This window comes from Vombatus ursinus, unplaced genomic scaffold (assembly GCF_900497805.2).
Source record: "Vombatus ursinus unplaced genomic scaffold, bare-nosed wombat genome assembly UNPS02010219.1, whole genome shotgun sequence".
Classification (NCBI taxonomy): domain Eukaryota; kingdom Metazoa; phylum Chordata; class Mammalia; order Diprotodontia; family Vombatidae; genus Vombatus; species Vombatus ursinus.
Window position 1 is genome coordinate 6,447,400 of NW_020949997.1, and position 13,413 is coordinate 6,460,812.

Below are 13,413 nucleotides of genomic sequence, written 5' to 3' on the forward strand. Positions count from 1 at the left end.
TTGTTCTCAGAGGGTGAACTAGGAGCAACGAATGGGTGGAAATTGTAGGATAGGCTAGTTTGCTTGATATAAGGGAAAACTTCCTAATAATGAGTGCCATCAAAATGTAGGATGAGCTGTCTCAGGAGTCAGTGGGTTCCTTTCATTCCTTGATTCAGGGGTTCTTAATCTGAAGGGCCTATGAATTTTGGAAGGGAAAACAACTACATCTTTATTTTCACTAACCTTTAGTTTCCTTTGTACCTCTATGTATCTTATGCATTTAAAGATATGCTGATTCTGAGGAGTCCATAGGCTTCAAACTGTTAAAGGGGTCCATGATGGGAAAAAGATTAAGGCAGAAAAACTCAAACCCAGGATTCTGATTCCAAGTGAAAAATGGTATCCTTATCCCACTCTGCTCTAATATATCCTTGTCTCATTAATTTGGCCTGGGGTAGAAAGTCAGGAATGTGGGGGTTCTAGTGCCAGGTTATTTTTTAGATTAGGCCAAGTCCCATGGAACTCAGGTTTCTCAGCCAAAAGAATGGGGCCAGAAATGTCCCATTGGAAAGAACATTGAATTTTGAGTAAGAGAAGCTGAGTTTGAATTTTGACTCTGGTATTTATTACTACTTGGGCTAACCATTTAATCTCAGGTAGGCCTAAGTTGCACAATTTTAAACACAGAGTTAGATGGGAAGTGGGGAACCTGAGACCTTAAGGCCATGTATAGCCTTCTAGCTCCTAAAGTGCAGCCTTTTGACTGTCCCCCCCCCCCCCAAAAAAAAAAAAAAAAGAAATGACTGGCATAAAAACAAAGATGCTGTCGAAAGGCTGCACTTAAGGACCCAGAAGACCACACATGGTCTTAAGGCTGCAGGTTCCCCACCCCTGAGTTAGACTAAGTGATCTCTAAGACCCATTCTAGATCCAGATTGCATGGAGCCATTTACCATCCAGTTATGCCAGTTTTACCAAATCACTGAAGAGAACTTGGTGCTTTCTATCTGTAATAATAGCCAACATTTATATAGAGTTTTAAGGCTTATAAAACACTTTCCAAATATTATCTCCTTTAAGCCTCACAATAATCTTGGGAGATAGGTGCTGTTAGTATCACTATTTTGTAGTTGAGAAAACTGAGGCAGACAACAGCAAAGTGACTTGACCAGGATTACACAATTAGTAAGTATCTGAGAACCCAGGTTTCCCTCTCTCCAGGTCCAGTGATCTCTAGCCCTCAGGTGTCTATATATTTGAAGTGTCTGGGTAGAAGGCAGAGATGTGGTTGGAATAACAGAAAAGGCAGAACACCTGAGCTCTACTCACACCTTTCACAATTTGTTGACTGTATGGCCTTGGGTATCTTGGGTATTAACCTTCTGGGCCTCATTTGTAAAGATGGGGTATTATTTTACCTGTCCAAAGGCAGGGACTAGATGAGATTATCTCAAATCTCTCAGTTGCTTTTCAGTCATGTTTGACTCTTTGTGACCCCATTTGGGGTTTTCTTGGCAGAAATATCGCACTGGTTTGCCATTTTCTTCTCCAGCTCATTTGACAGGTGAGGAAACTGAGACAAACAGGGTTAAGTGACTTGCCCAGGATCACACAGCTAGTAAGTGTCTGAGGCCAAATTTGAACCCAGGTTGTCCAATTCCAGGTGTGGCCCTCTATGTACTGTACCACCTAGTCTTCCCATTAGAAATGCCTAGTTTCCTTCAAGGCACAGTTCAAATGCTACCCTCTACATAAGGCTTCTCCTGATCCTATCAGATGCTAGTCCAGAGGTTCCCAAACTTATTTGGCTCATTTGACATATGAGGAAACTGAGGCAAACAGGATGAAGTGACTTGCCCAGGGTCACATAGGATAGTCAGTATCTGAGGCTGGATTTGAACTCAGAAGTGTTGTTATGGAAAGGGCAAGAGAAAGAGACTTGGGTTTTTATCCTGCTTCTGACGCTTATTTACTGCATGAGTGTGGTGGTGGCTCATTTCTCTCGGAGCTACAGTTTCTTCATCTGTAAAATGGGACAATACTTGCTATTCTTACCTTACAGTGTTGTCATGAAGACAGTGATTTCTGAACAATAAGATACTACCTCCTTTTTTTTTCTTTTTTTTTTAGGCAATTGGGGGTTAAGTGACTTGCCCAGGGTCACACACTGGTATGTGTCAAGTGTTTGGCCTGAGGTTGGATTTGAACTCAGGTACTCCTGACTTCAGGGCCGGTGCTCTATCCACTGCCACCGAGCTGCCCCACCTCCCTCTTCTAATTAGAGAGATTGGGCATGAGGGGTACTGAATGTTGCAAGTGGGTTGGTTTTTGCTTAACTGGTTTTTCTTTGCTACAATATAGTGTTCAATAATAGGGGGATTATATATCAAGAAATGACTGGCATAAAAACAAAGAGGCATCAATAAAAAAACAAAAACAAAAAACCTGCCCAAAACTGTAAAGTGTTGTATACACTCGGGTAATTATTAATATTCCAATCCTAAAATCTATGATTCTAGAGGATTTTGCAGACAATTCATCTCCCAGTGCCAATAGTACACAGAGGCCTGTTTATATATAATGTGTGGTAATTTTTTCTTCAGACAGATGTCCTGAACTTTAATCTATTTGCCTCACATACTTTGTGGGGTGGGGGGCAGGGTGGGGTTGGGCTACTTGTGATTTTATTGATGTATGAATGAAAAATCATTGTCAGGCACTATGGACATAGACCTCCCAGTAAGTATCTTCCCTTTCCTAATGCAGATTGGTAACTTCTGCAATTTATAGCTTTTGTGAGTTGACTGGCTCCCTGAATGGTTAAGAGTTTGAAATGATTGAGTTACAATGACAACAATATTTCATGCTCATAGATTACAGTCAACAAAGCATTGTTTTCTCTCTTTTAAGACCCATAAACACAGGGGGGTGGGGAAGGTTGGGAAGATATTATTTCCCCCATTTAACAGATGAGGCTGAGGCTGAGGTTCATTATTCTTCTCTATATTTCCTTTTTTTGAGGGGTCATAATTTGCTAGGAAAGTTTACACCAGAGATAAGACGTGAACCTACATCTTTCTGACTCTAGCCCAACTTACTATACCATTATTACATTACTACACTATGCCTTCTTACATACACAGTAATAGTTTAATAACCTGTTGTCAAGTGGGGGCCATGGACTTTCTCAGGGTCTTGTCAAAACAGCCAATTCCCAGAGAAGTCATTGCCTGGACATTTTAGTCCCTGACTTTGACACTCATCTTTTTCTAACCAGTTATTATGAAGGCGATGGAGGGAAGATATGCAGCACAGACCAGGGCTCCAGCATCATTTGTCATTAATACCCTGACCTTTTCTAAAAGGTCTCCTACTCCAAGTTATCTTGATAGTATAATGCAAAAAACCAGTGAATTTAAAATCAGAGGACTCAAGATCACATACCTAATGGATCAGAGGTGAGATTTGAACCTAGGCCTCCAGGACTCTACACTCAGCACTCTACTATGCAACACCATGCCTTCTGGTTTCCTACCTTCCTAGTATTGTTGTGTACCTAACCTCCTTCCCATGTTGTAAGTTCCAGTCAAATTAGCCTACTTGCTGTTCCCTATATAATGCATTTCACCTCTAGTCTTGTGACTTTACTTCAGCTGTCCTCCGTTTGTGGACTGCATTCTGCCATCAGTACCACCTTGTAAAATCTCTAGCTTCCTTCAGACTCAGTTCAGGTGCCATATCCACTGGGCTTTTCTCGATCCCCTAGTTGCTAGGGTCCTCTACCACCATAAAATTAAATTACTTTGTATTTACTTCCTATATTCTTGTTTCCCCCTAGTAGAATGTAAACTCCTTGAAGGTACAGACTTTTTTTTGGGGGGGGGGGGGCTTTGTCTTTGTATCACCTGGAGCCTAGCATCTTGAACATATTAGGCGCTAAAGAAATGCTTGTTGAATGAATGAACTTACCACTGCAGAGATGTTTTCTTGGTAATATTTAAACCTTTCACCATTTTCAGAAATGCGCTTTAACGAAATTGTGGCAAAGGCTTCGAGGACAGAAGCACTCAGGTAAAATAGAGCAGCAATCAAGTGATAGGACACATCCTGGAAGGTCACAGAAAGGAACCAGTCAGTGGGGGTAAGCAAAAAACACAAAAGACCTGATAAAGCAGAGGTTCCCAAACTTATTTGGCCCCCTTTAATAAAAAAAAAAAAAAAAGTTACTCAGCCCCTCCTGGGAATCTACTTTTTTTTAACCTTTTAACAGTTTTAAAAAAAATTTGCATAACTTAAAAAAACCATAAAATATGTTTTTTAAAAAATCATGCATCTTAAATTTTACAATTTATTGTAAATTTGTGGGTTTTTTCCTGCATTGAAATTTTGATGATACAATATTGTATCATGTAAGCATATAGTATCATACTGTAAATAAGTCATTACATGCACATATTCCTGCCAATGCATGTTGGACTTCCCGATGATGTGTTTGACATGCTTGCCTGCCAATATTTGCTTGTTAAGACCTGTCAGCGGACTTGACCATTGATTGGTTATAACTTGCATTTTGTGTGTTTATTTGGAAAATATTGTAATCACTGACTTTAACTCTGTTACACAACAGATGAAACACGTACAAATGATTTTTCAAAATTTTTTTATCTTCTCTTTTTTCCTTATGCCTCCACTGCCCCATTATTTTTATTCAATGCCCCCCAATTGCACCTGAGGCTACTACCATGCCCCCCCCCCCCAGGGGGAGCTATCACTCACTTTGGGAACCACTGAAGGTAGCCAAGCCATTCAAAAGAAGAAATTACTTCCATCAAACCTTCAAGGACCTGTGACTTCACTGGTGGGTTTTCTCTTTGGAGAGGATTGCAACTCTTTTAGGCCTTCATAGACTGTATTTGTGAATATTGTTGTTAATGACCCAAGTCCGTGGTTTGGTTGGTTGTTTGTTTGTTTTTGACAAAGATATTGGAGTGGTTTGCCATTTCCCTCTCCATTGTGTCCCCATTTTACAGTTAAGAAACTGAGGCAAATAGGGGTTAAGTGACTTGCCCAGGGTCACACAACTAGTAGGTGTCTGAGACTGGATTTAAACTCAGATCTTCCTGATTCCAAGCCCAGCGCTCTATCCACTGCGCCCACCTAGCTGACTCTAGCTGAAAGAAAACTCAATCACACGGGAACTAGCCTTCTAGTGATGAGCCTCTAGCCAAAGTAACAAACACTCCCCACTCCCCCCCAAACCTCACTCAAAACTCCTCAGTGGGGCAGGAAACAGATTAAAATGTAATTGGGAAATATTTAACAAAATAAATAAAAATGCAATATAACATAGATGAGTATGACACCCATAGGTTCCCAAAGTGGGAGATGCCGCCCCCCAGGTGAGCACTGAAATGATCCAGGAGGGGGTAGTAGTTTGAAGTGAAGTAAATTAAAAAGCAAAACAAAAAACAAAGCAAAAAAAAAAACCAAAAAACATTAAAAGGTTAAAGAAAGTAGATTTCCAGGGGGGCACTGAGCAATTTTTTTTTTAAATGAGGCGGTAGGCCAAATAATTTTGGGAGCCTCTGCATCTAGACTAAGAGTTTTTTTGTTTTCATCTGGAAGCTCATGAAATTAGCTTTTTTAATATTTTGATAACAAAATAAACAAATCACATTGAAATGCAGTTATCTTGTGTATTTTATTTTATGCATTTAAAACAGTATTCTGAGACAGGATTCTACAGGCTTCACCAGACTGCCAGAGGGGGACCACAGAACCAGAAAGGTTAAGAAGAAACCCTGCGTCTAACTTGGCCTCAGTTTGAAAGGCAGTTAAGTGTGGCTTTCTCTCCTGCTGGGAAGAGAGAAAATCCAACCAAATGATACTGGAGCATTTCCCTTTCCCCATCATTTACCACTGACTAGCAACAGACAACCCTAGAAGAGAGAGCTGCCCCTAGAAACTTCTCTGCCTCCCCTCATGAACCTTCCCCAACCACTGCAAACCTTTGGAGGCAGAGATCCTTTAATGGCATATGCAGTAATGCAACATTCACAGGCTCACAATCTGCCTGCAAGGGACCTAAGAGACCACTGAGTCCAACCTCCTTATTTTAAAAAAACAGATTTTTATACTAATATCTTTTATTTCTTCCATATTCTCTCCTCTCTGTGAGGAGAGCTATAAGAGTTATGCCTTACAACAAATAATTTTTTTTAAAAGAGAAAAAGTTTCAGCAAACAATCAACACATCAAAAAAAAAAAAATCTGACACTATAAGCAAAGTTCCACACTCTCTCGACCTCCACCTCTGCAAACGAGCAGAGCCTCTTGTCTCTTCTTTGGGGCCAAGCTTGGCCTTTTCAATTTTGGAATATTCATCGTCAGTTGTTTTTTCGTGGTTCTTTCCATTTATATTGTTGTAGTCATCACGTACATTGTTTTTATTTTGCATCAGTTTCATGTAAGTCTTTCTAAGTGTGTCTATCCTTATGTTTATTGTTTCTTATAGCACAGCAATATTAATAATAATTAATAATAATAGTAATACAGTTCATGTACCACAATTTATTTAGCTATTTTCCACTGATGAGCAGTTACTTTGTCTAGGGAGTTTTTCTTTTTGTCAAAGACCTCCTTGGGGTCTGTGCCTAGTGGTGGAATCTCTGGTCACTCTCTAGTCACTCCCTTTGCATAATTCCAAATTGCTTACCAGAATGATTACCAATTCACAGCTCCACCAACAATGTATTAGTATGCCTGTCTCTACACAACCCCTCTAATATTAGCTCATTTTTGGTCATCGGTCATCCTCTTCATTTTAAAGAAAGAGTCCCAGAGAGGTTAAGTCATTTGCTCAAGGTCACACAGGTAATAAGTGGCAGAGTCAAGATTAGAACTCAGGTCCTGTGACTACCCTGGTGCATTTCTACTGAAGTGTGCTTGCCAGGCTATAAGGTAGAGGCTGTCATCTGCAGCACAGAGAGTCTTCTAAGACAAGCACTGGCTCAGTGTCTAGGGTTCAAGACAGCAGGATTAGACACAATGAGAACAACAATACTGTATGCTCATTGCTTTATAGTAGTGGATCCCCCTCCCTTTTTTTTTTTTTTTAGGCAATTGGGGTTAAGTGACTTGCCCAAGGTCACACAGCTAGTATGTGTCAAATGTTTGGTCTGAGGCCAGATTTCAACTCAGGTCCTCCTGACTTCAGGGCTGGTGCTCTATCTACTGTGCCACCTAGCTGCCCCTTTGCCCCCTCTCTTTTGAGACTCATGATCACTCAGTGAGAGGTAGGGAAGATAATACTATCCCCATCTAAAAGATGAGAAAACTGAGGCCGAGAGGCAATATTCCTTTCCTTATTTTACTTTAAATTAGTCATAATTTGTGTGGTTAGGAAAGTCCTCTAAAAGTATTATCTTATCTTAGTTATATGTGGCAGAATCAAAAAGAGGTAAAGTAAGTTAGGAGGAGTCTAAAGAGGTAAATATTAGCAGGGCCAGATAGAATTGCTATGGTTTAATGATTCAGAACAACTACATGCAATGTTTCTCCACCAAGGTTCCCTTGTGATGTTTCATGTTGGTGTTTCTCTGGGTTTTTTGGAGGCTGGGCCAGTGGTACACAAAATCTGATGAGTTCTTACTCAACTGGAAGTGTTTTGAGCATCAGTAATATACTGACAGATCATATATTGACTCATCATATGAGAACTTACTGAATCAAATTTGGAGGAAATTTTCAGTCACAGCCATCTCTCAAAGACAATGTATGAAGCTGCAAAAAGATTGTCTTCTCAGAAAGAACGTAAGCACCTTGAAAGCAGGAACTGTTTAACCTTTGTCTCTGGATTCCCAGCACCTAGCACATCGTAGGCATTTAATAAATACTTCTTGATTGATTTGCAGTATAGGGTGTAGAAAAGAACACAGGACTTAAAGTCAGATGACCTGGTCTTGAGCACTGGCTCTGCTATTGACATCCTACATAACCATGACCAAGTCACTTCATTTCTCTGGGCTGCAAAATAAGGGAGTCCAACTCCAAGATCTGGGACTTTTAACCTTTTTGGTGTCACAGTCCCTTTGGCAGTCTGGTGAGACCTACGGACCACTTCTTAGAATCACACTTTTTAAATGCATAAAATAAAATGCATAAGATTACAAGAAGAAACCCACTACACTGAAATATAGTTATAAAAATGTTTACAAAAACAAATTCGTCACCCCAGGTTATGAACCCCTGGACCACATCATCTTCAAGGTCCCTCCCAATGCTCCTATGCTCTAGTATTGGGAGTACCCAGCCTAACAGAGCCATAGATCCTTGAGAAATGTTAAGCAGTGGTAGAGTCAGTCAACCAAGTAACCCAGAAAGGCAAGCTTCCCTAAAAGATGATGTCTACTGGCAGCCTCCCTCCAGCAGCAATATGAACATATGTGCAAGTAGAGAAGGAATTTGACTCACCAAGGGTATCCAGGAAGCATCTCCACCGTGAGCTCCAATAAAGTAAAGGAAGAACATGACGGTTGTGGCCACGAAGCAGAACACTGACACAAACATGACCCAGCCCTGAGTCAGTGGGCATGGTACTTTGGAAGAAGCCACAAGGATCCAGACCAAGCCTCCAAATATCTGCAAGGGAAACCAGAAGGGGGGAACGGTCACATTGCAGGCTGGGAATTGGGCAGAGACATTTGAAGGATGTCAGAACTCAGCATGAATAGGAATGGATGGACTGTGAGTCTTGTGGGTCTGAAAGGAGGTGAAGAAAAGAGAGAAATTCTCACTTAAAATACTTTATCCTGCCCCACCCCGTAATACCTCCCGGAATATAAATCTTTGTTTCCCTTATTCTCGGCTATCATCTGCTTATTTGAACTCCCCTGTCCCCTCCTGCCCAGAGGCCAACCCTGTGATTTCATTAGTGTAGAGAACTCCTGTGAGGAAACTCTTTCTAGCAGAACAGATCAGCACTTACTCTGCAAACTTTTTGAGTCCCTGCCCTCAAGGAGGTTGCTGGAATGCCCTTTCCTTCTAGTTCTGTCTGGCTAGTTCTTACCCATCTCCCAGGGCTCAGTTCGAATGCTATCTCCCTGCTCTTTTCTCATTGCCCAGCTGGAAGTGCACGTAACACTTTGTACCTTTCTTTCTGGATTACTGTCACTTTCAGCATTCACGCTATTCCTCCCTTTGTCTCTCCTGATAGAATGTAAGCTCCTTGAGGGAAAGGATTGTTTTACATTGGAATTGATTGTGTGACATGGGAGACCCTGGCACAGGACTGCATGGCATGCCTGTGTCAAAGAAGGTGCTGTGCTCTATGAGCAAAGCAGAATCGCAGTAGCTCAAAAGAAACGTGAGCTGCACAAATTTAGAGCCATCTCCCCTCCAAATGCTTCTGTGGACTATTTGTGCCTGACCTGTGGTAGAGCCTTCCCAGCTCATATAGGTCTGATCAGTCACAGTGGTACTTTGACTCCAACATAGTGATGTCATTTTGGTTCTCTTCAAGAATGAAGGATAACAACCAATGCACACACACATGCACACACATACACACGGAGCCCTTCTATGTCAGAAGTGAGACCTGAACCCAAGTCTTCCTGGCTTTGAGGCCAGCTCTCTGTCCTCTATGCAAAACTGCTTTTGCACGGCTCATAGTAAATATAAATACTTCCAGGTTGATTGCTTCATCCAGGCCCCTGAAAAAAATGCTGAGGAGCACAGGACCAAGGACAGATCCCCTGAAGAGAGCTTCTCTGTCACTGATCCATTGTGAATCACTACTTTTGGGGTCTGATCATTGAACCTGTTTTGAGTCCACCTAACTGTATTATTCTACAAGTCTGTGAGGCAAGTGGTTTTATTTTTTCCATTTGAGAGTATAAAATAATAATTTAAAAAAAAAAAAAGAGCTACTGGCCAAGAATTAGGAATTTGGTACAACAAAGTCTACACAAAGGAGATTTCAGTACTAGAGTTGTGTTTTGCCCATAGTAGGCACTTAATAGATAGTTGTTGAATTGAACAGATTATGTGAATCGCAGAAAAAGACTAATTCCATCTATTTTGGCATGCTGTGTAATAGTGAAAATTCTTTTGGGGACTGGAAACTCTAAATTTATAATCCTTTTAGACCAGCAGGCAACTATGGTCTTCGTAATTTAGGATGAAAGTATCTAAATATGAAGAGGGAAGAAATATTAGTTGGATTGAATACCTGCCTGGTTAATATATATATATGTATTCACTTTTTAAAAAGTAGACTTGAAATTGCATTGGCGTAAGAAATTCCTAGTGAGGAAATTCTTTTCTCTGCAATTCACCATTTTAGAGAGTTGTCTTGGGAGCACTGGGAGATTAAATGATTTGCCCAGGTTTATACAGCAGTATGTATCAGAAGTGGAACTTAAAGCCTGGTCTTCCAGACTCACAGGGTTGCTATGCCAACCTACTTCTCATTAAGGAACTGCATTTTCAAACAGCATTCTGACTATCATTGTTGACGTGATTGCTTCATTCTGTCTTTAAGACTAGATCAACCACTTCTAGCTCAATTCACCACAGCTGATGTGACAAGGTAGCAGTTGCATCCTGCTTACAAATAGGTCCCTTTCTAAAGTAAACATCACTTGGAACTAGAACTCTATGAGAAAAGACCCAAGAGAGCACGATTCTAATAGTCCACACAATGAACAGTTGAACTCCCTTGGGTGTAACCACTAGAACTTTACTTAATGAACAAAGAATTCATTTAGGATTAGGTTTCCCACCCACCTTTGTGCATCTTATGGCTCATTTAGGTGTGGTGATTTTAGGGTAGAATTATAGGTTCATAGGATTTAAAACTGAAAAGGACCTTGGATATCATAGACCACAAGCACATAATTTCACAGGCAGGAAAACTGAGGTCAGCAAAGTTGAATGAGACTTTCTCAAGGTCCCACACCTAGAAAGTGATAGAGTCAGGATTTAAACTCAGGTTCCCTGATGCTAAATCCAATGTCCTGTCCCTACATCAGGCTATCTAGTAAAATCAAGTCAACAAGTATCTGTCAATATCCTCAGAAACTTATTAGCTGTGTGACCCTGGGTAAGTCACTTAACCCTGTTTGCCTCAGTTTCCTCATCTGCAAAATCAGTTGGAGAAGGAAATGACAAACCACTCCAGTATCTTTGCCAGGAAAATCCCAAATGGGGTCATGAAGAATTGGACACAACTGAAATAACTATGGGTCAGGTGCTGAGGATAAAAGGAGAGACTATCATAAACCATGAATTGCCCACCATGAAGTACTGCTTGTTCTACTGATCTTTGTGTGACCACCTTTATTCTGTCGCTTTTTGATCCTTTCTGGATCTGCTGTGTGGCTTCAAATTCTTTCCAATTGTTCTTTCTTTTTCTCCTTTTTTTTCTTTCTTTTTTTTTCCTTCTTTTTGGAGGTGAGGCAATTGGGGTTAAATAACTTGCCTGGGTGACACAGCTACTAAGTGTCAAGTTTTGGTCTGAGGCTGGATTTGAACTCAGGTCCTCCTGACTCCAGGGTTGGTGCTCTATCCACTGTGCCACCTAGCTGCCCCTACAATTGTTCTTTGATGTCCACACACTCTATAGCTCATGAAAAGTGAGAAGTCATCCATGAACTTGACTCTGATTCTAATTTAATTTATTTCCTAGAACTCCTGTTCACATACTACTTCCATGGGTTTATTTTCCTGTCACTTAGCATAGTGCTTTGTGCATAGTAAGTACTTTATTCATTAATCCATTTATGGGTTAAGAAATTTGAACTCTTTGAAATTATACTGACAGCTACTTGCAGGAAAAGAATGGGTTATTTGAATGAAACAGTCTTAATATCTTCTACTCAGAGCTGATATCATCGGGATATTTCCTCTTTATTAGAGTTATATAGAAATTTTTACATTACACCTATGATAAAATGTGTGACCCTGTGATATTGTATGGCCACAACTCATTGATTCTTCTCTAGAAGTAAAGCTGCAGGTCACCCCAGGGTGAAAGAGGAGCTATAAAACGGGGGTGAGCAGCAGTAGCACATGTCCAGTAAAAAGTGGTAAAGAAAGACTGCATGGTATTTTGAATAAAGAACTGGCATGGTAGACAAGAATACCTGGGTTCAAGACCTGCCTTTGATCCTCATCAAGTTATTTAACTCCTCAACATCCTAGTCAAATCTTTAAATAGCAGAGAAAGTGCATTGGTAGAGGGAGGTTCCTTAAGCAAGAGTTCTCGGTAGCAATGACATCACAGGTCTAGTTTAAAAAAAAAAAAAGAACTGTGCAAAAGCATAAAGGATATTATTAGGGAAATGTACGACTGGAAAAAGATAGACTGGTGATGATATACAAGATATACACAATGGCCAAGAACACAGCACACAACAGAACAAGATATACACAATGGCCCGCCCACATCTGTGTAATGTTAACGGTTCTAGAGGAAGGCCCCTAAGTATGGTAAATTGACCTCCAAGTGGAGGATTTCTGGGAGAACCCAGACAAGACACTCACAGAATGGGCAGACAGGGATGGGTGGTAATCTGCATTGTTGGAGAGAGTATCAACCTCAATGAGATCAATCAACCAGACATTTATTAAGCTCCCTCTAGGAATCAGAAGGCAGCTAGGTAGCACAGTGGATAGAGCAGCAGGCCTGGAGTCAGGAAGATGAATCTTCCCAAGTTCAAATCTGGCCTCAGACACTTACTAGTTGTATGATCTTGGGCAAATCACTTAACCCTATTTGCCTCAGTTTCTTCATCTGTAAAATGAACTGGAGAAGAAAATGGCAAACCACTCCAGTATCTCTGCCAAGAAAACCCCAAATGGGATCAGGAAGAGTCAGACACGACTGAAAAATGACTGAACGACAGTAGGAACCATGCACTATGCTATGCTCTAGGAACAGAAAGACATAAATAAACCACTTTCTGCCATCAAGGGGCTTACATTCTACCAGGTAGAATGTAGAAACTATGTAGAGACATGGTCACAAATAGGTAAATACAAGACCTATGCAAACTAGATACACAGTAATAGGGGGCACTAATGAGCAATCAGGAAAAGCCTCTTAAAGGCACTGACTTTTGAGCTGAACCTTTAAGGGAGTCAGCACTTCCAAGAGGTAAGGATAAGGAGGGAGAGTATTCCAGGTGTGCAAAGCTGTGGTCACTGGATGAGTGACAGTGTCTTTGACAGAAACAAGAAAATGAAAGGAATGATGAGTTTAAGGGGGAAGAGAATGTGTTCTGTTTTGCACATGTTGAGTTTGAGATGCCTGTGGAATATCCAAGTGGAAATGTTAAGTATGCAGATGAAGAGACAGGATGAGAGACAGAGAGAAGGAAGGAGAGAGACAGAGGGAGGAGGAGAGAGAGGGAGAGAGGGAGGAGGAGGGGG

The 13,413-nt window shown here is 40.9% G+C and overlaps 1 protein-coding gene across 1 annotated transcript in view; it reads right to left on the reverse strand.

The window, feature by feature from the left end:
- Positions 1-13,413, reverse strand: part of MAL (mal, T cell differentiation protein) — a 45,190-nt gene that overhangs the window by 5,175 nt on the left and 26,602 nt on the right. Inside the window, exons 2-3 of the mRNA XM_027853927.1 lie at positions 8,455-8,622; positions 3,952-4,089 (exon numbers count right to left, since the gene is read on the reverse strand). Coding sequence (XP_027709728.1) covers positions 3,952-4,089; positions 8,455-8,622 — 306 coding nt within the window. The remainder of the gene's footprint in view (positions 1-3,951; positions 4,090-8,454; positions 8,623-13,413) is intronic.